Source organism: Quercus lobata, chromosome 11 (assembly GCF_001633185.2).
Source record: "Quercus lobata isolate SW786 chromosome 11, ValleyOak3.0 Primary Assembly, whole genome shotgun sequence".
Taxonomy (NCBI): domain Eukaryota; kingdom Viridiplantae; phylum Streptophyta; class Magnoliopsida; order Fagales; family Fagaceae; genus Quercus; species Quercus lobata.
The window spans coordinates 5,395,014-5,420,918 of NC_044914.1; the positions used below are offsets into that span (position 1 = coordinate 5,395,014).

The following is a 25,905-nucleotide window of genomic DNA, read 5'->3' on the forward strand; positions in this document are numbered from 1 at the left end:
GTGGGCTTTGTCCACTCGTGGGCTAGACCCACATGGTGAAACTGAGAAGAATAATGCTATAAGCAAAAACATTTTTACAAACAATGTGGTTTTAGTATTCTTCAAATAATTATTGGTAAGAAAAAATATGATGTTAATAGTAGGTACATATTAGAATTAGTATGAATTTACTATATCAATAGTTTGTAAAAATATTTGTTGCTGTGGCATTACTCAAATAAAAATGGAGCCACCTTTCAAAATACAATATTGGTGATCACGTTTCACAAATATCCACACATTGCAGGGATTGATGCTCTTATGGCTCTCAGCTAAGAACCATGGTCCAATTGGAGAGATTGACGTGTTATATGCTGCAGCGATGATTCTAGTAGTGGGCATGGCTGGTCAAGAACCAACTCTAAGAGCCTTTCTTACTGATCAGTTGAGTGATGAGATAGAAAATCCAACCGAAGATCTTCTAAAAAAGCAGAAAGAAAAAGATGATCGTACAGATATTTTGTGGCGGATTGCCAGGTTTTCTGGAGCCACTATTGTTCTCGTTTCCCTTCCAAATGCTACATGGGAAATGGCCTTCGGAGTTTCTGCCTTGGTGATGGGAGCAACTCTTTTGCTATTCTTGTTTGGCAAAGGTCTCTCCTGTTACAAACCCCACAAACCAGACGGGAGCTCCTCTGGAATTATTCTTCGAGTTTTAAAGGCAGCTAGACACAATCGGAATCGCAACTACCCTCAGACAGAAAAAGGGTTTTATTGGAAAACCCTTCCACAACCAGGACTGATCGATAAGAGCAACAATGGTCAAACATATTTGAAGCCTAAAGTTCTATTAAGGTAAAGTATCTCTCACACACACTTTATCTTTTGGAAGAATTATACCCTGTTTCAGGTGTATTTTTCCCTATCTTTCATAAAAAAGATTTATATATATGTTGCATATACGTGCAATGACATCAACCATATTTGTTCACGTAGTTGTAGTAATGAGCATGATTGGTGCACTTAAACAACCTAATAATGAATATTAAAAAAAAGAATATATATATTATTATTTTATTTTATTATTGGTGATACTTCAATTATAAACATGATGTAATAAAATTTGTGACATTTATAACGTCACTCTATTCTATATTGAATACAGAAGGTTAGACAAAGCTGCAGTAATTGATGAACGAACGCCCCCAGTCAGTCCAGAAGAACAAAAAGAACAAGAACTTCGTGGGCATCTTTGCACAGCTGAACAAGTGAGGGAAGTAAAGCGCCTTTTTACTTTGATACCTATTTGGACAAGCTTTCTCGGCTGTAGTTTGGTTGCAGCTACCGGAGACACTTTCTTTTATGAACAAGCAAGCAACATGGATGTTCACAAGGTTCCTTTAAAAGTTTATTTGCCCTTAGGTCCATTATATGCTACACAATATCATTCATGTTTTCGTCCGAGATAGCAAGACAACAACGTGTTACACGGATCAGAATTGGTGTCGGGATGATTTGTTGTGCATTATGTTGCTTTGTAGCTTGGCAGGTAGAGGTCCACCGACTAATGAAAATTGATCCTATTCACTTAGATAAGCCTATCTCTATGAGTGTCCTCTGGTTATTACCACAATTTATTTTGTTAGGACTAATGGAAGGACTTGCCACTGATGGGCTTCAGGAATTCTTCTATAACCATGTCGCTATATCAATGAGGAGTTGCGGTCCATCGTTCAGTGAGTGTGTATTAGGCTTTGGAAATTTCATCAGCATGCCTTTTGTTTTACTGTGTAGAAAAGCTGGTTCAAGGATTCCATAAACACAAGTCATCTCGACAAGTATTATCTGACTTTAGCAATACTGAGTTTCGTGTGCCTTGTCATGTATGCGTATGCTTCATATTCATTGAAGCCTTTCCACATGGGAAATGCATCGGAGGAACCCCTTTTGCAATCCCACGCATCGACTGAAGCTGAAGAGGGACTCCCGCCTGATGAGGAATTAAAGGAGATCTTGGTACATGGCACTGATGGCTTAGCTGAATCCCAGCTAACTTGGAACGTCTCTTTCCCACGGAGAAGAAATGTGGCTAACGCTGCAGCAGCCACTGCCACTGAATCCCAACCAACTAAGAGCTTCTCTTTCCCCTCACGGAGCATCTCTTTGCGCTTAAAGGATAAAAAGGTTGGGGAATCAGCCGCAAATGTAGACTCCCCTGAACATATGGAGGAACCCCTTTTGCAATCCCACGCATCGACTGAAGCTGAAGAGGGACTCCCGCCTGATGATAAGCCAGAGAGCCACCGTGACTAAATTTGGATGGATGGTGCTGAATATGATAAATTCAGGTATCAATTCCATGCACCCATAGCTGTCTAGCTAATTATACTGCTACTTTTGTAAATATAATTAAAAACTTGCATGTTTAATTATCCTATTTACATGAGTATATGAATTGCTGCTTTTGTAAATGGAATTTTGAAGGAGGCTGGCCAGTCTGTGTAAGTGCAGCACCCTCTTTTGTATTTTGGTACATTAATTGGGTATCAATATGGTTTTTCTATTCATAAATTGAATTTCTGTTGGCACCATTCAAATTGGATTTACAAGTATTAGCATGTTTCAGTTAATCGAATTGCAAAAGTGGAGGAGAAACCTCCTTTACCATGGACGGCGATAAATGCATCAGTTGGACTCCTAGTTATTACTTTGCTTGTTGGACATATCTTTTATGCAGCCATAAATCGAATTGCAAAAGTGGAGGAGGCTTGTCGTATAATGACAAAGCTCAAAGTTCGTGCTGAAGCTGCAGATGTGGCAAAAACTCAGTGCACTTTAGTTCCGGTCTTCTTTTTGTGTAGATCCTTTGGCATTAGCAATAAAAGATTTAGGTGACTCATAACTGCAGGATGATTCTCTATATTTCTCATAGTAATGGGTTTTACATTCACAGCTTTAGATCATAACATCATGAGTTTCACATTTCTCATTTTTTTTCCCATCTCCTTGTAAATTTATTTCTGATGTAAATTTTCTTCAAATTATCCTGTAACTGAGTTTTTCTCTTCTTGCAGTTTCTTGCAACTGTTTCCCATGAGATCAGGACTCCAATGAATGGTGTTTTAGGTATAATAAGTCTGTCAATTACAAAGTATATTGTGTGAATCCTGTCAAGATTAATTAACAAGATACTATTTCCAATCATGTTACAGGTATGCTGCAAATGCTGATGGACACTGATCTTAATCCAAACCAACTGGATTATGCTCAAACTGCTCATGCTAGTGGAAAAGATCTCATAGCACTGATAAATGAGGTTCTTGATCAGGCTAAAATAGAATCAGGCAGGCTTTTTAATAATTAAATTTTATATTTAGGGGGAAAAAAAGCATATTACATTAAACTTTCCCGACACATAGATTGTTAAACAAAAATGGGCCATCAAGACAAAATAGTAAAAAAAAAAAAAAAACAAAAAAGGTTTCTAGTTGGTTCTGAAAATTTCTAGACTCTAGTAGAAGATGATGGAGGTGGCGGTGGTGGTGCCCCAACTGACTAGTTTTAGAGGCACGCACTTAGTTGAAGTTGAAATTAGAGACCACAAATACATACATACATAGTGAAGAGAAATATTATACTACCAATTAGAGAGAGAAATGGCGAAATCGGAGGGAGAGCTTCAGTGCGTGGGAAAACTTGAAGCAATACTAACCTTAAATTGAGATTTTTTTTAATAATAATAATCTTAAATAAGAGGAATCTTTGCAAGGACTAGCAAGAAGCAATACTAACCTTAATTGAATTTCCAACAAGATTTGTAATTATCTGCCTGAACCGTCCAGGGTCACCAATGACTACTTCCGGTACTTGATTGGAAACATAAACAGCCAACTTCTCTCACCCAAAGGAACACCCACATTCAAGTTTGTATAAGAACTGATATCAGCAACAACAGCAAAAGAATAAAGTAAAGGAGTAGAAAGAAAATAACTTAGTTTTACCTCAATCCCTTTTTTGTTAGATTTGCCTGAGAGAAGTGATAAAACATTATCAAGAACAGCGCGCAGATCAAAAGGTACAGCTTCAAGCTCAAGCCTGCCTGATTCTATTTTAGCCTGATCAAGAACCTCATTTATCAGTGCTATGAGATCTTTTCCACTAGCATGAGCAGTTTGAGCATAATCCAGTTGGTTTGGATTAAGATCAGTGTCCATCAGCATTTGCAGCATACCTGTAACATGATTGGAAATAGTATCTTGTTAATTAATCTCGACAGGATTCACACAATATACTTTGTAATTGACAGACTTATTATACCTAGACTTATTATACCTAAAACACCATTCATTGGAGTCCTGATCTCATGGGAAACAGTTGCAAGAAACTGCAAGAAGAGAAAAACTCAGTTACAGGATAATTTGAAGAAAATTTACATCAGAAATAAATTTAAAAGGAGATGGGAAAAAAAATGAGAAATGTGAAACTCATGATGTTATGATCTAAAGCTGTGAATGTAAAACCCATTACTATGAGAAATATAGAGAATCATCCTGCAGTTATGAGTCACCTAAATCTTTTATTGCTAATGCCAAAGGATCTACACAAAAAGAAGACCGGAACTAAAGTGCACCTGAGTTTTTGCCACATCTGCAGCTTCAGCACGAACTTTGAGCTTTGTCATTATACGACAAGCCTCCTCCACTTTTGCAATTCGATTTATGGCTGCATAAAAGATATGTCCAACAAGCAAAGTAATAACTAGGAGTCCAACTGATGCATCTATCGCCGTCCATGGTAAAGGAGGTTTCTGCTTAAACCAATGTTACTATAGTAACATTGTATTTTTACACATATTTGCATGACTTGATGTGGGTAATTCTTGGGTCGGTTGGCTAAAATGTTTTTCTATTTTACAGACGTTGACACTTGTAAACTTATGGACCTAAAAAGCAAATCATGTAAAACACCTAGCAAAGAGAAGAAAGTAAAAAAAATATGATTGAAGCAAAATACAGGAAGTTTTACCATCTTTGATATATGACCACAATGTTGTGCTTTATTCTCCTTTCATAGGAGATTTGTATTTTGGGAATAAGTTTCTTTCCTACCAAGATTTGAACTTAATGTATGGAATTAAAAAGCAAATTAAGTAAAACATCTAAAAAAAGAGATATTAGTAAGAAATCAAGAAATAAGCAAAAGACAGGAAGTTTTGCTATCTTTGACACATGACTACAATGTGGTGCTCTATTCTCCTTTTATAGGGGATTTTTTATAGTAAGTTTCTTTTCTACCAAGATTGGAAATTAATGTATTGATTTAAAAAGTAAATCAAGTAAGACATCTAAAAAACGAGATATTAGTAAGAGAGAAATGTTTTGCTGCATACTAGTTTGAAAGAAGCAAAAGACAAGTTTTGCGATCTTTGATACATGACCACAATGTAGTGCTCTGTGCTCCTTCTATGGGGATTTTACAAATCATTGTTTGACATTTAAAATTATTACAAAAAAATAATTAAGAAATTTATTTAATATTTTTTATTGTGGAACTGATCTTATATATTTTCACGTCAATTTCTATTGTTTTGTAGAAAATTGATACTTGTTTTATTTGTTTTTGTTTTTTTTAGTGATGCTATATGTTAAAAAAAAATGTTAAAAGTCTCTCATAAATTAAACATCATTGAGACTTGAATGGTAGAGTTTCTTGCAAGAACAAAACACATAATATCCACCGCCTAAATACTCTAATGAAATTAATCAGAACGGGAGGAGAGATGTATGCTTGTATGTTGATCTCAAAAAACCACATGTTAATAAAAATTCTTATGCACAAATGAGAAATTTCCTCCTATATTTAGACAACCAAAAAGTATGCTACAAAAAATTATCAACACTAAATCTCAAAAGCATAACAGCGTAGCCCTTTTTATAGCATTCATGTTAGTTCCTGCAAAATTTTATGTCTATTTTAACATAAGAATTAAGGACCTCATTTGTTTTCTATTTTATATATTCACTTTTCTAATCATCTCACATCAATTTTATCTATTTTACACAACATTTTATTAAAATATCAAATTTTCTTGATGTTTTTAATTGTTTCACTTTCTTGATATAGAACAACCACTATTTACTCTATTTTTTCTTTCTCGGGATACATAATGAAAGAATACATAACAAAATGCAAAATGAATATTGCCATATAAATTTAAACCGTGACTATAGTAGCAATGTATTTTTGCACAAATTTGCATGACCTGATGTGGATAATTTTTTGGGTTGGTTGTCTAAAATGTGATAGTTTCCTATTTTACGGACATTGACACTGATGGACTTAAAAAGCAAATCAAGTAAAACACCTATAAAAGAGAAAATAGTAAAAAAAAAGGAAAGAATCAAAATTCAGGAAATTTTGACATCTTTAACATATGACCACAATGTGGTGCTTTATTCTCATGTTATTGGAGATTTTTTTTTTTTTGGAATAAGTTTCTTTCCTACCAAGATTTGAACTTAACATATGAAATTAAAAAGAAAATTAAGTAAAACATCTAAAAAAGAGATATTTGTAAGAAATATTAGTAAGATAGGAAGTTTTGCTATCTTTGACACATAGCCACAATGTGGTGCTCTATTCTCCTTTATATGGGATTTTTTTAGTAAGTTTCTTTTCTACCAAAGTTGAAAATTAATGTATTGAATTAAAAAGCAAATCATGTAAAACATCTAAAAAAGATATATTAGTAAGAGGGAAATGTTTTGTTACATACTTGTATGAAAGAAGCAAAGGACAAGAAGTTTTGCAATCTTTGATACATGCATGACCACAATGTAGTGCCCTATTCTCCCTTTATAGGGGATTAAAAAAAAAAAAAAAAAAAAAAAAAAAAAAAAAAAAAAAGAAGAAGAAGACTTGAAGCAACTTTAAATGTTCTAAAGTAGGCCGATTTGGGAAATGTTCCTGAAGTAGTCAAAATTGAGTTTCAAAAAGAGGCTATATATCTAAATAACTTGCTAAAGTGACTTTTTAGTTATATAATTCTTGAAAAGTTATTATTTAGCAACAAAAGACCCTTGAAATTAAATTGAACTATATTCATGACTTGGAGAAATTTGCAGCCCAAAGATCTTCACAAAAAGAAAAGAACATACAATATAATATTGTATGGGTTTCTGATGATGAATGACATTTCAAAATGGTGGTTATGAGAAGAGAACGTAGAAGAGCTAAGTTGGTTAGCGAAATTTACCACAATTATGAACAAATGATAGAAGTGAAAGCTAATTTTTGTAGTTTTATTCTTTCATCGATCCAATTAGAAATATAAATGAATAAAATACAAAAATCTCTCAAATGTCTATTTTGAATAATAATCAATCAATCAATCAATATATTACTAAAAGTTGAAGCGTAGCATTTAATGTTGCTACGCTCTCATTAAGCCACGTCAGCAGCCATGTCATTATCAATTTTTTTCCAATTTTTTTATACAATTTTTTAACATTTAAAGTGAATTAAAAACTCTATTATATTACAATCAAAATATCATATTTAATTTATCTTATTTTTAATTATTCTTATTTATTATTAAATTTTCAATTCCATTTTAACTTTTCATATCCCCACTACTCTCTACCTTAACTTTCTTCAACCTTTCTCATTCCATTTCAACTTTTCATATCTCCACTACTCTCAATATTAATATTATTCTATCTTTTTATCTTCCTTTATTTTTTACTCTTCTTATTCTTATCCTCATGCTATAAAATTGTCATTCTCCCTCTTATTCCATGCATAATTTCTATTTTTCCACACACAAAAGCCCCCTCTCTCTCTCTCTCTCTCTCTATATATATATATATATATATATATATATTTTTTTTTTTCCTTCAATTTTTGGTATATATATATTTTTTAATTTTAGTGTAACAGGTTGACCATCAAAACATACTGATGCAGTATTGAAAGCTCCACCAAATGCATTGCAGAAATCAGTTTTAGACTACTAGAAGTCAGTTAGTTTGCTAAAATTGAAATTGATAGGTAATCGAGCTTGATACAATTTAGTTTTATATTTTATGTTGTTATCTTTTTTATTCTCATTGGTTGTTAAATGTTATACTATTGCATTATAAAGATAGTATATAAAAATATAATATTATTTTATTACCTAGCATAACTAAAATAATATGGTGTTTATTGCTATACATTTCATTTTTATTATTTTATTCTCATCTTATTTTATTCAACATTTAAATTTAGCAACATCCTCCATATCATAATTATTTATATTTTGTCTCATTTTAAAAAAAAATTAAATGTATAATATTTTATTCAATAAATAAAAATTGTTCTTATAAAGTCTTCCCATGAAATGTTACAATGCATCAATGGAAAAATGAAATACAAAACAAATATCAATTTAGAAACACTCAATTTAAAAGAAAACAAAAGAATAAACAATTTTCTTATAAAGTATTCCCATAAAACGTTACAATGCATTAATAGAAAAGGAGAATACAATACACATGCTATTTTAGAAACACTAAATTTATAATAATAATAATAATAATAATAATAATAATAATAATATCAAACCAAACATATCATAAAATAATAAACTAATAGTTATGGATGTACTAACTTCATGGCAGCAAAATGGAGTAAAATAAAAATAAAAATAAACGTTACAATATGCATATTTAGTACATTAGAATTATCATCAAATTTGGGAAAACAATAGGATGTTAACAAAGAGGGAGAGAAAGAGATTAGTAAAAGAAATCAAACGTCAATTAAATAAATTAATTAGTAACCGTTAATTGGAAAACAAAGAGACCAACGGCTAAAGGAGTAAAAAATTAATTAAAGATGACCCTAAGAATATTATTATAAACTTTACAATGCAAATAAATAAATCGTTAAATTCACTTAATTAAATCATATAATCAACAATTAAATAAAATCATACAAAATTTAAACTTGAAACTAATCAAACTTTAATCTAGAAAATCATATTTATTATCAAAACTAAAAGGAAAATGTTCTTCAATAATAATAGAAATATATAAGAAATAAAGATGAAAATTTTCAAAATCTTTTTTTTTTGACATTTCATTTAACATTATTTAAAAATAATAAAATATTAAAAAAAAGTCCTTAAATGCTTATATTCTTCACACACCATGACTTTTAAAATCTAATGAAAGGTTCGAAGAATTTAACTCTCATTTAATGTCTCTATTATGAAAATTAACAGCCAGTAAAATATGATAATAGTAAGAAACGTTATAAATGAGAACGTGAAAAAACTAATTAGCCACAATTATTATGGAATAAAAGTCTTTTTTTTATGCATCTAAGAAAATGAAATGTATAGGGTTTACTTATTAAGGTATATGTAAAGATTCACGTTAAAAAAATATGTAAAGGTTTTTTGAAAAAAAAAAAAAGTAGATGTAAGGTTTTTATTAACTTAAAAGACAATGAAAAACTAATTTTTAATTACTACAACCGTTACTACTCTATAAATCACACACAACACTACATTCAATATCCTAAATAACATAGTTAGACCCTTTTGAATATACACCACCATATTCAACTTATAAATTACAACCCAAATCAATCATACAATTACACAATCAAAGCATGAACATGTAACATGTATTACCTTCTGAATTATTGTTTGGAATTTTCACAATTATTGAAAGAGAATCTCCAAATTTAATTTTTAGAAAACATCAAGACAAGGTGAATTTTATTCTTTTTAACTTCCATAGAAAAAAAAGATTACACACATTATTTCAACCCTTATGGAAAAGAAGGTTAACATGTAGCATGCAAAACGTGTTTAATTGACTTAGAGATGTAAAAATTAGTCAACCAACTATGGTAGAATTAAGGTTTAAAATTTTAAATAAAACAATTCTACAATAATAAAAAATTATTTTGTGATAAATATGATTATGAAATGCATTACTTTTCATTAAATTAGTTCAAATTACAAAATAATAATAATAATAATAATAATAATAATGAGATCATCATAAAAAATAATCACGCGCAACACGCGGGTCTGAGACTAGTTTTATATAATAGAGAAATATAAAATATCATGTTGGTCCACATTATTCTAATGTAGAAGTTGTTGTGGCCATTATTGTAATGTAGTACATATTGCCAAGTGAATCAATTAGGAGGACAAATCGGGGCAGTCCAGTCACAAACACACTGACTAGGAATTCCAGGTGGTGGGAAAACAGTACAGTCTCCTATTCCTTTGTGTCGTTTTGTGCAATCGATGCCGCAACGGAGCCTAGTTGTGCAAGGCCAAGCAGTACGACACTCTGCTGCTTCGACCATGGGTATAACTTTCTCACCTGAACAAACACAACAGCCATTAACCACTATATTTCTAATAAAGAAATTTATCATTAAAATCACGTTGTTAATTTCTCTATTAGGTTTGAATTTTTGTACAAGTCTATGACAAAGTTGAATCTAAATCAAAGGTAAGTATAGTTCTTGTGAGTTCAATACTTCAAATAGAGAAATTATTTTGAGGAGGGAGTACGCATTTATGGTACTTTGGAAGTATCCAATAATTATCCTTAATCGACTAGTTATATTCAAATAATTACAAACTAATGTTAGAGCATCCACATCAGTCCTTCTAAATTTTATGTCTATTTTACACGAATAAACCTACTCTTTCTATTTTACGCTATCACTTTTATAAAACACCCACATCAATTTATTTATTTTACTAGATATTTCAATAAAATATTTATTCTTCTCTATTTTTTTATTATTTCTCTCCACTCTGTTACCTATATACCGCGCGCTCTCTCTCTCTTTTCAGAACAGATCACCACTCTCTCTCTCTCTCTCTCTCTTTCTTTTCCACCTTCTCTCGTTCTTTCTCAAAAACCAAGCTCCGGCGATCCACGAACCAAGCTTCACGACCGGCCAATCCATGAACCAAGCTCCACAACCCGTTCCTTTCTTCACCGGCCGATCCACGAACTAAGCTCCGGCGACCCAGATCCTTTCTTCACCGGCTGATCCACGCTCCACAAGCACCGATCTATCTTTCCGATCCACAAGCATCGATCTATCTTTCCGGCGACCCAGATCCTTTCTTCACCGGCCGATCCACGCTCCACAAGCACCGATCTATCTTTCCGATCCACAAGCACCGATCTATCTCTCTGATCCACAAGCACCAATCAGTTAGTAACTTCGATCAGGCTCCGATCAGGCAAGACCCATACCCATGAGCTCCGATCAAGCGAGACCCACGAGCTCCGGTCATTCCAGTCAAGCACCGAACGTTCCGATAAGCATCAATCTCTCTTTGTTGTTTGTCCGTTTGGGTTTGTTTGTGTATTTCTGTGTTTTTTTTTTTTTTTTTTGAGCAAGTGTATCTTTGTGTTGATTTGTCTGTGTGGATGTGTTTGGGTTAATTTTCAGTTGATTTTAGGAAATTTTTTTTGTTGATTTTGGTTTAATTTTCAGTTGATTTTGGTTAATACTCTGTGCTAGGGTGGTTATTCTGGCGAGCTGGTTGTTGTAATGGTTGAGAGAAGTAGTTTGATGGAGAGAGAAAATAAAATAAAAAAATCATTTACACGTGAACAATAACTGTGTATATTTACACGGTTACTATTGATTTGCACAGCCGGGTGTATATTTTGCACGATTTTACACTCACTAATGTGGGTGTTTTTTTGGCCAAAATGTGTAAAAAGGCCTGCTTTATGTATTTTGCAAGAGTATCCATAGACTGATGTGGATGCTCTTACAAGTAAAAACCAAAGAGGTTTTTTTTATTTTTCATTTTTTTATTTTTATTTTTTATTTTTTAACATTCTCCTGCATGAGTTTTGCGCTATCATACCAAAACAAGAATTAATATTCACAACGAAAAAAAAATTTAACCTAATTAAGGTACAAATATTCATATTGTAACTACATAATTAGGACCTTAGCTACTAAAAACCTTTTTTTTTTCTTTTTTTTTTTGACTTACAACAAGAGAGAGAAGAGGCATTTGAATCAAAATTCTCATTGGTGGAGAAGAGATAATGACACTAAAGTCACAAAAGCTCCACCAACAACGTAGCACTCTTATGGAATTTCAGAGCAAATCAAGTAAAACACTTATAAAAGAGAAATTAGTAAGAAAATATTAGGGGTGGCAAAGTAAGCCCAAACCCATTTGCCCACCCAAACTCACCCACTCTAATTGAACCCAAACCCACCCAATTATTAGTTGGGTTAAATGGGCATTAATCCAATTAGACCCAATGATTATTGGGTTTTAACGAAAAATCCATTGAACCCCATTTAACCCAAAAACAATATACCCAAATTTAACCTAACTCCACTCATATATTAAAAAAAAAAAAAAAACCAACCCTCAGACAAAATTAGACTCTAATTTTCTTATTTATGTTTCCCTAACTTTCTCGGCAACCAAACACATTCCAATTTCGTTAATATCTTAAACAAAAGCAAAAGAGAGCTCACCAAAGTCCATTTCTAGCAGTTCGAAGCATTGAAGGAAGCATTTTCCAAACCTTGAGAGAAATTCAAGACGGAATCGAAGCTGGAATCAATTGGATGATTGACGGGAAGAACCTGATTGGGGTGAATCTCGTTGATGATGGCGACACCAGCCAATGCATTGGCATAAGCCGAAATCGAAAGCTCTCGCTCCAGCAACCGCTCGTGGCTCCGCTGCGAGATCCGAACCTTGAAGCTCTCGACGATCTGCCATTGATGGTGAAGCAGAGGAAAATTCGAAGAACATGGACTCGGTGGACTCGATGAACATGGACTCGTCGTGGCATCCCTAAATGTTCTCCGGTGAGTCAACAAGGTACTTGACCCGACACGCGATGCCATAGATTCGGGTTCGAGCTAGGTTAGTGTGGATGATGAGCTTGGGGGTTTCGTTGGAGGAGGAGAAAGCTTTTATTTTATTTTATTTTATTTTTGTGTGTGTTGGTTTTCGGTTTGTAAATAACTGGAATCCAATTTTCAAAATTCATTTCCTTATTTTTCTAAATTTTCTCGGCAACCAAACGGTGGGCATTCCTCCATTTTCCTGTCTCTGTGCTGTTACTGTGTTTAGGGCATTTTGGTAATTTTGATAATTGGGTGAGTTGGGGTTTACCCATTATAATTGGGTTGGGTTGGGTTTGTGTTAGAAAAAATTAGTTAAATGAGTTTTAATGGGTAAATGGGTATTATATACCCAACTCAATTATGCCCACCCCAAACCCACCCATTTGACACCCCTAGAAAATATTAATATAATTACCACAGTTGATCACAAGGACAAGAAAGAAGAAGAAGACAGTAGGTTTTGCCATGTCGATATATGATCAAGCACAATGTGGTGCCCTATTCTCCTTTTATAGGGGACTTGTTTTATTTTGGGGAGAAGGTTTTCTTTTCCACCAAGTTTAGAATGTAATTTATGCTACAAAAATTTAATTATAAAGCAATTAAGTTATTGTATTTTGGGTTCATATGGAAAAAAAGAGTAATTGTATTTGTCGGTCACTAATCACTAATGACGATGTAAACTACGTACGAATATTTAGTTACATGGTTGTAAGCTACGAATATTTACATACATATAACCTACCTACCAATACGCAATACACAATACGCAAACAATTTGAATTTACCCAAATCAATCATTAAATACTTGGTGACTGAGTTGAAAAGGAAATATCATTGTAAATATACGTACCATAGATACATATACGCCGGTATATATAAACGCATTTTTACCAAATGGGGGGAAAAAATCTTCTTTATAGTATGAAACTCAAATAATGATAATCACATTGTTTTATATATTTTAAATATAAAACACATTATAAATGTTTTCTTGTATATGGCTTTATAAAAATACTAAAATATAAATCAACTTTATTTAAATTTCATAGACACAATTGATGATGCACAGGATCGTCAGTAACAGTGAGCGGATGGAATCCTTCGTGGTGCGAGAGAATATGCTCAACGATGATCACCGGTGTGGTGCCTGCCACAACGTCTCCGATGCCAAAGTCAGAATGATAAAAATAATAATCAATCAAGATGTATCTCTGTGTGTGTATATTTCGTACCTTTTTACTGACTGTGTGGGAGCTTTATATTTGCAACCTTGGGGGCTAGCCGTTGGGGTGATAAATGCTTTCTCAAGTAACGCCCCTGGTCCAATAATGAGACTTTTAAGAGGTTCCCAACGGTCTGCTGGGCTGATTTCGTAACCGCTCAAGTCATTGATTGACTGCATTGAGTGACTCTCTGTCTTCGTCAGTGACGATGGTTTTCCTCGTTGTTCCTGATGACTTCGTCAAGGATGCTTCCTCCGTCACTAAATGTTATCTTCGTCTAGGGATGCAGCATCGTCATTCCCATCAATTGCCCCCCAGGTTCTGGGGTCGTCAGTGACGTGTCATGACGATCACAGAAGATGAAAAGCTTCTCTTGTGACTCTTGGGGTTCTGTTCCGCATTTAATGCTTAGTGGCTGCGCTACAGGCAATCATGGCCACGTGGCGCGTGACGATCCGTGGAGTTAATGGTGTGACCCTTGGGTTTCCCGCTGGTTTTCTAATAGCTTTTTGGTCTAAGTTTAAAACTTCTCTTTTTCAATTTTTTCTTTCACCTTTCAAAGAGCGAAGACAGAAAGTTTTTCAGTGATATTCCGAGCATTCTTTTGAGACTGTCTTTCTTCTCCGACTGGCCTTGCGCCGTGCTTCTGCCGTTCCGCCATTGGAGGTGTGTGTCTCTTTCTTTTCACTTCCTTCCTCTTTTTGTTTTTGCATAATCTCTGATTCTATATTTCCTTTTATTCTTCTTTTGTTGTTGATTTCTGCTTTTCTTCTTTTTGGGGATTTAGTTTGAGTTGTATTTTTCTGCCCCTTAGATTTCTGCATTTCCATGGTTGATAGTTTGGAGGTTAGGATAGCTTGTCCGTCGGTCTCCTTCCTTTTCGCGCGTCTGGGGGGGTCTTTGGGCACCTATCCGTTTCTGGAAAATTTTGTGTTTGAGGGTAATTGTCTGAGCGTGGTTTTGGGCGACTTGTTGCCCTTGCTTCGTCAATCTCTAAATTGGTTCGAGGGTTTAGCTAGGAGAGGGTCAATGTCTGAGGTTAGATCTAGCGATCTCGAGACTGGGTTGTCTTCTAGTGACGACCCGGTTGAAGGAGATACAGCCGTCTCTGGCCAACGGGTGGTTAGGGCTTTTCATGCCCTTAAGGAGATTTGTGGCCTTGACGCTGAGACCATGAATAGATTCAAGGATCGGTTTCAGTTCCCCTCTAGGGTTCGTGTCCGTCTACCCAGGGAAGAAGATAGGGCCTGCCACTTTTCCCCAGGTGAAGTGTGTTTTTATGAGTCATCTTTCACCTGCGGGCTTAGATTCCCCGTCCATCCGTTCCTGATGGAACTTCTAGATCATTTCGGTATTGCCCCCGGGCAGCTCATGCCTAATTCGTGGAGGATCGTGATCAACTGTATGCAAATATGGTTGGCCTCCAATGGGGATATGATCCGGCTGGCTGAGCTCACCTACTTGTACCGCTTGAAAGAATCCAAAGAGTGGGGGTATTATGAGTTAGTCCCCTGGGAGAGAAAGACTAGGATCGTCAAGGGCTTGCCCTCGTCCTTCAGGTATTGGAAATCGCGCTTTTTCTTTGTGTCTGGGGACGACTTCGAGACTCAATCCAGCAGTGATTGGGGTGATATCCCAAGGTTGCTCCGTCGGTGGGGAACCCCGACCTTAGGTGCGTCAGTATTTCTCCCCGTTGTTTCAATTTTGCCAATTTTGAGGCTTTGGCCTTTGCTAACTTTTTTGTTTCTTTGTTTGGTGTAGCTAAGAGACGGCCTGGATTGAAGAGCAGATACAAGGAACGCATAGAGACTGCGATCGGGTACGCGGAGACGATTGAGAGCTGGGACGAGCTGGTCGACCCCCGGTCTCTTGCATTTTACAATCTCGGTCCTGACCCTTCTCCTTTTGTTCTTCGTCAGCTTGGTATTGAAGGAAAAAAGAGTAAGTTCTGACTTCGTCAATGTTTGATTCTCCTTGCGTACTTAGGCATTTTTGATAAATGTTTTCTTCTTGCAGAGATGACGACCAAGTTTAACAAGGACATGTACGCGAAGATGAGGTCGAAGAAGGACGAGCCCTTGTCCAATCTAGGGAAGAAGATCGTGCGTGTGACCGGGCAGGGCTCTACTCCTACTCCCCTGAGCACCCTTCCTCTCGTAGCCCTTGAGACGACGAGAACTTCCTCTCCAACTGCATCAATAGAGGAGATCGTCACTCCCGGCTCAAAAAGGCAGCGTGTAGCTGGTAAAGGGAAGGAGAAGAAGAAAGCTGATGTTTCCTCGTCAACAATATGGGATGATGAGAGGTTAGCTTTGGACAAGGCTCATGAGGTCATCACTCCAGCGGACCTAAAGGCTCTCTCAGACATGTCTTTAAATGACGTTGCCTCCCGCCATGTTCATAAGCTCGTCCAGGTACGGAGTTCGTCAATTTTTTTTTTTTTTTTTTACTGACGACTTACAACCTCTTTTCAGGTGTTGGGAGAGAGCCTCCACATTACTGCTGAGTATATCACTCAAGAGGCCAAGGTGGCGTCTCTGACGACCCGAATGGAGGCCCTGGAGAAAGAGAACTCCGACCTGAAGAAGAACCTGATTACCTCCATGGACGAGGCGACCTCTTTGAAGCAGAAGGTCAAAGTGTTAGATGACGACCTCAGGGTTGAACGCCAGTTGACCCAAGAAAAGGATGAGCAGCTTCTTTCAGCCAGGGAGAAGCTTGCAACTGTTGCCGCCAGGTCGGTGGAGGCTTTCCAGACCACTGACGAGTACAATACTGTACTCTTCAGTTGGTATTTCAAAGGCTTTGAGCTGCTCAGGAGGTACCTCGTCAAGCACCCTTCTGGGGTCAACATGGAGAGTTTGGATTTGGAGGAGGTAGATAAGGAGATGGCTTTGGACGAGGCTGCTCAGTCCTCTGCCCCAGATGGTGATGCTCCAGGTCCTGCCACCGATGCCCCTGCCACCGTGGACGCTTCTGCTGATGCCTGACCCTGTTACTTAGAGAAAAATTTTTGTTGTATTTGGTAGATGCCCTTCTTGTTTTGGGGCCCTTTTTTTTTTAAGTCTAATTTCAGAACAGTTAATTTTATTTTGAAAACAATGATAGTAGCCCAGTGGTTATGGGCTGGAATGAAGTTTACTTACTTTTCTTCTAGATGCTTTGGCTGATTTACATCTGTTTATAATTTTGTGCTTTGTTGCATCCTATTTTGATTTGACGCATTGCACTCTTTTCTCCGTCCACTGACCCCTGCCACTTGTGACTTTAAGGGGGTGCCGTCTGGCGGCTTAGGTCCGTCCAGGCGAGCTCTTGTTACTTAGTCCTTTAGCTGTTCGATTATGGTCGTTAGTAACTTACATCCGTCAAGGCGGAATCTTGTTACTTAGTCTTTTAACCATAATTATATGGTCGTCAGTAACTTACATCCGTCAAGGCGGAATCTAGTTACTTCAATTTTTTATTGGCCTTATGGTTGACCAATGCTGCCTGCGCAAAAACATCAGAAGAAAAATACTTTTATTAACTTTAATACCGAATGCATTCGTGTATTACATTTACTCATGGTATTTCTTTAAGTGTTCAATGTTCCATGGACGAGGGAGCTTTTGTCCGTCCATAGTTTCCAGGTGGTAACTTCCTTGCCTCGAATAATGGATGACGCGATAAGGCCCTTCCCATGTAGGGCCCAGCTTCCCTTGAATGGGGTCTTTAGTCGCTATAGTGACTTTGCGAAGGACGAGGTCCCCTATGTCCAGACGCCTGAGTTTAACCCTCTTGTTGTAGTACTCGGCCATCTTTTTTTGATACTTCGTCATTCTACCGGACGCATTATCTCTTACTTCATCCAGGCAATCCAAGTTCAACCGCAGTCCCTCGTCATTGGGTCCATCTCTGAAAGTTCCTCGTCTGATGCTTGTTACTCCAACTTCTACTGGGATTACTGCCTCTGTGCCATAGGTAAGCCTGAAGGGTGTCTCTCCTGTTGGGGTTCTGGCTGTAGTCCTGTACGCCCACAGGACACTAGGTAGTTCTTCTGGCCAGGCACCTTTTGCTTCGTCCAGCTTGGTTTTGATTATCTTGAGCAGCGTCCTGTTCGTTACTTCCGTTTGCCTGAGGATGTCCAGGGGATGAGAACTGATTCTTGATCCCGAGGTCCGAGCAGAAGTCTCTGAAACCTTGGCTGTCGAACTGCCTCCCATTATCAGATATGATCGTCAAGGGAATCCCGAACCTACAGATTATGTTTTTCCACACGAAGCTCCGGATCCGAGCCTCAGTGATGGTTGCTAGGGCCTCTGCTTCAACCCATTTTGTGAAATAATCAATAGCAACCAGAAGGAATTTTACCTGACCTTTACCTTGGGGCAGAGGACCGACGATATCGATTCCCCATTGTGCGAACGGCCATGGGGAGGCTATGGTCGTCATTTTCTCCGCTGGGAGCCGCTGCACGTTCCCATACCGCTAGCATCTGTCGCACCTTCTGACGATATCAGCAGCATCTCCCTGCATGGTTGGCCAAAAATACCCCACTCTTATCACCTTGTGGACTAGGGATCTGGAGCCAGCATGGTTGCCACAGATTCCTCCATGTACCTCTTCTAGGATGTATTTGGCCTCGTCATCGTCAACGCACTTTAGATAAGGCATAGAGAAGCCTCTCTTGTACAAGACGTCATTCAGGATCGTAAACCTGGCTGCTCTCTTCTTCACCTTTCTAGCTTCGTCAGTATTCTGAGGTAGGTGCCCATCCTGGAGGAAGGATATTATGGGCGTCATCCAGGTGCCTGTGCTCTGGATGGAGAACGCCGCCACCTCTTCAATACTCGGGTGTTTCTGGATCTCTATTGTCATGTCTGTGCTCGTCTTTCCTTCTTCTGACGACGCTAGTTTCGATACTTCATCGGCCCCAACATTCTGGCTTCTTGGTATCAGGACGAACTCCACTATGTCGAACTCTTGGGTTAGTTGCCTTGTCAGTTTAAGGTATTTCTGCATCCTCTCTTCCTTTGCCTCGTATTCTCCACTGATCTGTCCGATTATCAGCTTTGAATCACTCTGGATTAGCAAATTTTTGGCCCCAAGAGCTTTCCCAAGCCTCAAGCTCGTCAATATTCCTTCATACTCGGCTTCGTTATTGGTGGCTGGGAACTTCAGGTGAACCCCATACTTTATCACTTCTCCGTCGGGGGTGGTTATGACTACCCCTACTCCCCCTCTCTTTTGGGCTGACGAACCATCTGTCTGTATTGTCCATTTATCGACTTCGTCAGTAGTTTCATCTTCGTCTGGCAGAGTGAATTCGGCGATGAAGTCAGCCAGAGCTTGTGCCTTGATAGCTGCTCTTGGATGGTACTCGATGTCAAATTGGCTGAGTTCGACTGCCCATTGGACCATTCTCCCTGCGGCTTCTGGTTTGTTCATTGATTTCTTAATTGGTTGATCCGTCATCACGAGGATAGGATTTGACTGGAAATACGGCCTGAGCTTGCGCGAGGCTACTATAAGTGCAAACACAATCTTTTCGATCCTTGGGTACCTGAATTCAGCTCCTTGAAAGGCTTGGCTGACGTAGTACACCGGGAGTTGCTTCTTACATTCTTCTCTGATCAAGGCTGCGCTTACTGCCGAGGCTGATACTGCCAAGTATAAGTATAAGTTCTCCCCTCCTTTGGACGGGCTTAGGAGAGGTGAACTGCTCAGGTATTGCTTCAGCTCCTGGAATGCTGCTTCGCATTCGTCGGTTCAAGCAAAAGCCTGCTTGAGGGTTTTGAAGAAGGGCAGGCATTTGTCTGTGGCCCTAGAGACGAACCTGTTCAGGGCTGCTATCCTTCCTGTAAGTTTTTGCACGTCCTTGACGGTCTTGGGTGAAGCCATGTAGATGATAGCTCGTACCTTCTCTGGATTTGCTTCTATTCCTCTCTGGGATACCATGAATCCCAAGAACTTACCCGAGGCTACCCCAAAAACACACTTGCTTGGATTCAACTTCATCTGGTGCTTTCTCAGGGTTGCAAAAGTCTCCTCCAGGTCGTCCAGGTGAGCGAGCTCCTCCTTGCTCTTGACGAGCATATCGTCCACGTATACTTCCATGTTCCTGCCAATCTGTTGGCTGAACATTTTGTTCACCAATCTTTGGTACGTAGCTCCAGCATTTTTCAACCCAAAAGGCATCACCTTATAACAGTAGAGTCCTTGGCTTGTGATGAAGGCAGTCTTCTCCTGATCTTCTTCAGCCATCTTTATCTGGTTGTACCCTGAAAAGGCGTCCATGAATGTCAGCAGCTTGTGTTCGGCGGTGGAGTCCACGAGCTGGTCTATCCTTGGTAGAGGGAAGCTGTCCTTTGGGCATGCTTTGTTCAGGTCGGTGAAGTCTACACACATTCTCCACTTTTCGTTCGCTTTCTTCACCAGGACGACGTTGGCGAGCCATTCTGGATAATATACTTCCCGTATGAATCCAGCCGTCAAGAGTTTGGTTACTTCCTCTGCAACTGCCTGATCTCGTTCTGGAGCGAAGGTTCTTCGTCGTTGCTGAATGGGCTTCCTGCTGGGGTCCACATTCAGCCTATGCTGGATGACTTCTGGAGATATGCCTGGCATGTCCTCGTGACTCCATGCAAAGACATCTAGGTTCCCCTTAAGGAATTTTATGAGCTTCGTCCTCATCTCGGGGCTTAACATCGTCCCTATCCTGGTCGTCTTGTCCGTATTTCCTTCCAGCAACTCTACTGTTTCCAGGGTCTCCATCGCGTCCTCCTCTTTTTCTTCAATCGTCCACGTGTGGTTTTCCTTTTTTACCAGTACGGCTTGATAGCACTCCCTTGCCAGGACTTGGTCACCCTTCACTTCACCCACGCCGTTGTCTGTTGGGAATTTCACCTTCAAACAGTAGGTTGACGTTGCCGCCTTCCACTTGTTTAGGGTGGGCCTCCCAATGATGACATTGTAGGACGAAGGGCAATCTACCACCAGGAAGTCTACTTGTTTGGTCAACTGCAATGGGTAGGTCCCTGCCGTCACCGTCAGAGTCACTATTCCCCTGGGGTAGACCCTGTCTCCACTGAAGCTGACGAGCGGAGAGTTAAAAGGACGGAGCCTTTTTGGATCCAATCTCAGCTGCTGGAAGGCGGGGAGATAGATGATATCCGCTGAGCTCCCGTTGTCAATAAGGATCCTTCTGGTATTGAACCCTTCTATATTCAGTACTATGACCAGGGGATCGTTGTGAGGCTGCTTTACCCCCCTGGCGTCTTCTTCATTAAAGGACATGTCTTGGTACGTTCGTCGGTGCTTGGACGGAGGCATGGTGTGGACGCTGTTCACCTGTCTATGGCATGCTTTTTTGAGTGATCTAAATGACCCTCCTGAGGATGGTCCTCCCGCGATCGTATTTATCTCCCCGATCACTTTGCGTGGAGGCTGGGACAGATGGTCATCATCCCGAGTAAAGGATTCATGTTGGGTCCTGTTGTCGTCTCTGACCTTGCCATATTCTCCTTTCTTTACATATTTCTGTAACTTTCCTTTTCGTATTAATTCCTCTATTTGTTCCTTCAGGTCTCTGCATTCTTCTGTGTTGTGACCGTGGTCTCTATGGAACCGGCAATATTTGTTCTTGTCACGTACGTTGGGGGACGAATGTAATGGCCTGGGCCATTTGAGATAATGCTCGTCCTTGATCTGCGTGAAAATCTTGTCAACAGGCATAACCAAAGGAGTGAATTTTACCTGACGAGGATTTTTGTCGTCTCTCCGTCTATTCCCATCGTTGTTCCGACGTTCTGGTCTGTCTCTCTTTTGCCCTCTGCGGTCATCTTCTCCTTTGGACTTGTCCCCTAGTCTCTCAGCACCTTTTATGGCAGCTAGAGCATCCTCCGCATTCATGTACTTTTGTGCCTTCAAGAGCATCTCAGCCATTGTCTTCGGGGGGTTTTTTGCAAGAGAGGCCACAAGGTCTCTGGATCTCAACCCTGCTTTGAAGGTCGTCAGCTGCACCTTGTCATCAGCTTCGTCCACTTCCAGAGTTTCCCAGGTGAATCGCTTGACATATGACCTCAGAGTCTCCTTCTCTCCCTGTCTTATGGTGAGTAAATAATCTACTGGCCTCCTTGGGCGTTGTCCCCCTATGAAGTGGCGCAAAAAAGCACTACTCAGCTGACTGAAGTTATCTATGGACGAGTTTGGTAACTTAGTAAACCACTCTCTTGCGGCTCCTTTGAGAGTCGTAGGGAAGGAACGACACAATATCTCGTCGGGTGGCTGCTGGAGACCCAAAGTCGTCTTAAAGGTATTAAGATGATCCTGAGGGTTCTTGAGTCCGTCGAATGGCTCTAATTGAGGCAGGCGAAACTTGGACGGCACGGGGCAATCGAGTACTGCTGCAGTGAAGGGCGAATCTGTAGCCTTTACCATTTTGTCTACACTCCGGTCCGTCTTTTCCTTGATAGCGCTCCTTAATTCGTCCATCTCTTTCCTCATTTCCCGAAGAAGATCTGAGTTCTGTTCGTCCGGAGTAGTTGGTCTCCGGGGGATTTCCCTCTGCTGGCTATCCCCCTCTCCCTCTCCCTCCGTGTTACCCTTGGACCGGATTTCTTCTTGTTGAGCTTGTTGAACCTGCTGGAGCCGCAGCTTCATTTCCTGGTTCTGTCTGGTGAGTTCCTCAATGGTGGCTGCAAGGGCTTGAACTTGCTGGGCCAAGGTTGCTGAGTCTGGGTTGGATTCCATCTGGATATGGAGAATTGATGGAAGCTACGTTTTCGAATGTGAATCCGAAAAGATGTTCCCACAGACGGCGCCAAACTGATGATGCACAGGATCGTCAGTAACAGTGAGCGGATGGAATCCTTTGTGGTGCGAGAGAATATGCTCAACGATGATCACCGGTGTGGTGCCTGCCACAACGTCTCCGATGCCAAAGTCAGAATGATAAAAATAATAATCAATCAAGATGTATCTCTGTGTGTGTATATTTCGTACCTTTTTACTGACTGTGTGGGAGCTTTATATTTGCAACCTTGGGGGCTAGCCGTTGGGGTGATAAATGCTTTCTCAAGTAACGCCCCTGGTCCAATAATGAGACTTTTAAGAGGTTCCCAACGGTCTGCTGGGCTGATTTCGTAACCGCTCAAGTCATTGATTGACTGCATTGAGTGACTCTCTGTCTTCGTCAGTGACGATGGTTGTCCTCGTTGTTCCTGATGACTTCGTCAAGGATGCTTCCTCCGTCACTAAATGTTATCTTCGTCTAGGGATGCAGCATCGTCATTCCCATCAACAATAATTTATTTTGTTACATACTCACATTTTACACTTGTGAATTTGTTTTGAATTTTCTGCATTATTTTGAGCAACTTTTTGAGCATTTCAAACACTCTTACACATACTTCCATACACTTTTTCAACCACACGTATATTAAAAACACTCAAATAACATTACTCAAACTTCACTACCAAACACCCCTAAGTATCTCGAATCACTTTTCCAGCTTAAGAACTTTCCATTTTGGGGCAAGCATTTTAATGCATTCTCGAGCTTTGAATTGAGCAAACGAGGTGTCTTTGGAAAGCTTGAAACACAATTTTTTTTGTTGAGCTTTGATCACGAGAACATGCCCACATGCATATGTTCTAATGTTTTATTTTCATTATTTCGGGCACATTCTTTATAATTTTCTTGTACGTGACCTCTTGAAACGAAGCTTGTCACACAAGCTTTCCAACGATCCTGATGAGCGATTTTGATGTTGTTTTACCAAATGTGGCTAAAATTTAGTCAAACTTTCCAACACTCAAAGCGAAATCAATTTGCAAGTTGTGAAATTATATGTATTTTTGTGATATGAAATAAATACGTGTAGGGCAAATGTTCAAATTTTGCCAATCTTTATCGAATTGAGGCAATTGACCATGTTTGGTGCTTATAGAATTTTTGGTTCAAATTAAGTTTTTTTTTTCTTCCTCGAAATCAAGAATTTGAGAGGAGGAGGGGGGGAGGGAATGGTGTAGCATCGTTGCCATTAAACGTGACAAAGTTTCAATCAACTGTGATTAGTCATATTGTATGACCGAAGTGTAAGAAAATGAAGGGAAAAAACTTACAAAGCCTTCAATCATATTTTACCTAGACACAATCATTTGTGATCTTGACTTACCATTTGATGTGACAAGCAAGGTTACAAATAGACATGGCAAAACGGGCGGATCGGGTTGAGTTAAACGGATTGCGGGTAAAAAACAGGTTATTTTTAGTGGGTTAAAAAGGGGTTCGGTTTTCGGGCCGGGTTGGTTGACTTGTATTTTTCACATGAATTTTTTTTTTTAATATATATAAAGAAAACAACATGTATTTGTCATTTGGAAAGTCATACAACAAATTACTTGACGTAAAATGCATTATTTTGAATTCACCACTTATATTAAGAATAAACTCAGTTAAACTTATTAAATAATTTTAAAATTATACAAATCCTAACATTGTTATTTAAGTCAAAATAATACAAAGATAAGTAAAACAAATATACAAGTTTTTCCTATAAAAAAAAATATAAAAAAGTTTTATTTCTACACAATATCAACATCCCGAAATATAAAACAAAATTACAAATGACTTATTGGATAACTCATTTGACAAAGAATAAAAATATATAAGAAATTTACGATTTTGAAAATTAATTTATTATCTATTATCAATTGTGGTTGACACTATTTCATTTTGAGATATACATTAAAGTTTGATTATTTACTTATTTATACATGGTCTCTTTTATGAATATCATATCATTGTTAAGCAACACATAGTCTAGGAAATATTATAATTTATTTTGAAAAACCGTTTATTTTGGATATAAATTGTTAAAAAATAGGTCTAAGCATTCATAATTTATGCTAATTTGATACTTTGGCTTCACTATTTTCACACTTGTGAATGTTTCTCATACATGTTTACAATTTTAGATCTATGTTTTTAACTCTATTGTAATTAGATTATCTTGGCATGTACTTTGCTATTTGATATCTAAAACTCTTTACTCATTACAAAATGCTCAACCATTCATCTTTCAATTAATTTGTATGCAATTATGTAAATGTCTTAATTGTTTCCTTAAAACTCACAACAAACAATTAAACCAATATTGTCTTAATTTTATTATTTTTTAACCAAACAACTTTTTTTTTTTTTTTAAATGGTTCAAGTTAGGGTTAGGTCGCAGGTTGGGTAGGTTTGACCCGCAAAAAACACGGGTCGGGTCATGGGTCAACCCATTTTTGTTTCGGGTAAAAAAAAATTGGGTTCGGGTTAGGTATTTTTCGGGTCAAATAGAAGGGCTTAAATTTGTTTTTGATGGACTAAAAGTTAGCTTTAAATGTTGCTTGAAGTAGTTTTAAATGGAAGCCGCACATGTCACAAAATTAAAAATGTAAAATCTAACTGAACTAACACTTTATAAGAAATAGAGTAAATTTATTATTTATAATTTAATTTTTTATTAAGTCCTCATTTTAAAATAATACAAATCATTGTTTGTCATATGATATTTGTGGGGCCCGGTCCAGAAATAATGGGCCAAAAATCCAAATTCAGGCCCGTCCGAGGAGCTTCCAGTCCAAAGAAAAACCACGTATGAAACATCACTCAACCCCAATAAACGCCAAGGGAGCCTGTCCGAGGAGTAATTCCTCCTCGGACATCATGAAACCCAGAAGAGAAGCTCTCCCCGCCACTTCAGTTCATCCTCCCAACATATAAAATGAATAAAATCCGAAATATCTCATG

General features: G+C 38.1%; 3 protein-coding genes across 4 annotated transcripts; 2 read left to right on the forward strand and 1 right to left on the reverse strand.

Moving 5' to 3' along the window:
- The first annotated feature begins 311 nt into the window (after positions 1-311).
- LOC115968012 (protein NRT1/ PTR FAMILY 2.13-like) lies at positions 312-1,664 on the forward strand. 2 transcript variants are annotated; one of them, XM_031087200.1, is made up of 2 exons: positions 312-834; positions 1,145-1,664. In XM_031087200.1, exons 1-2 carry the CDS (start codon positions 362-364, stop codon positions 1,446-1,448), a joined length of 777 nt encoding a protein of 258 aa, XP_030943060.1. In that variant the 5' UTR covers positions 312-361; the 3' UTR covers positions 1,449-1,664. The 2 variants fall into 2 exon arrangements, with proteins under 2 accessions (XP_030943060.1, XP_030943061.1); XM_031087201.1 differs by having other exon boundaries at positions 1,148-1,664.
- A 2,086-nt stretch (positions 1,665-3,750) lies between these two features.
- LOC115966312 (histidine kinase 2-like) lies at positions 3,751-12,897 on the reverse strand. The gene is made up of 6 exons (XM_031085565.1): positions 12,570-12,897; positions 10,216-10,367; positions 4,610-4,786; positions 4,312-4,363; positions 3,981-4,210; positions 3,751-3,870 (listed from the first exon to the last, which is right to left on the reverse strand). Exons 1-6 carry the CDS (start codon positions 12,895-12,897, stop codon positions 3,751-3,753), a joined length of 1,059 nt encoding a protein of 352 aa, XP_030941425.1.
- A 1,865-nt stretch (positions 12,898-14,762) lies between these two features.
- Positions 14,763-17,116, forward strand: LOC115966314. The gene is made up of 4 exons (XM_031085566.1): positions 14,763-14,792; positions 15,888-16,067; positions 16,143-16,540; positions 16,601-17,116. The coding sequence occupies exons 3-4, from the start codon at positions 16,145-16,147 to the stop codon at positions 17,114-17,116; spliced, it is 912 nt and encodes a 303-aa protein (XP_030941426.1). The 5' UTR covers positions 14,763-14,792; positions 15,888-16,067; positions 16,143-16,144.
- The last annotated feature ends 8,789 nt before the right edge of the window (positions 17,117-25,905 follow it).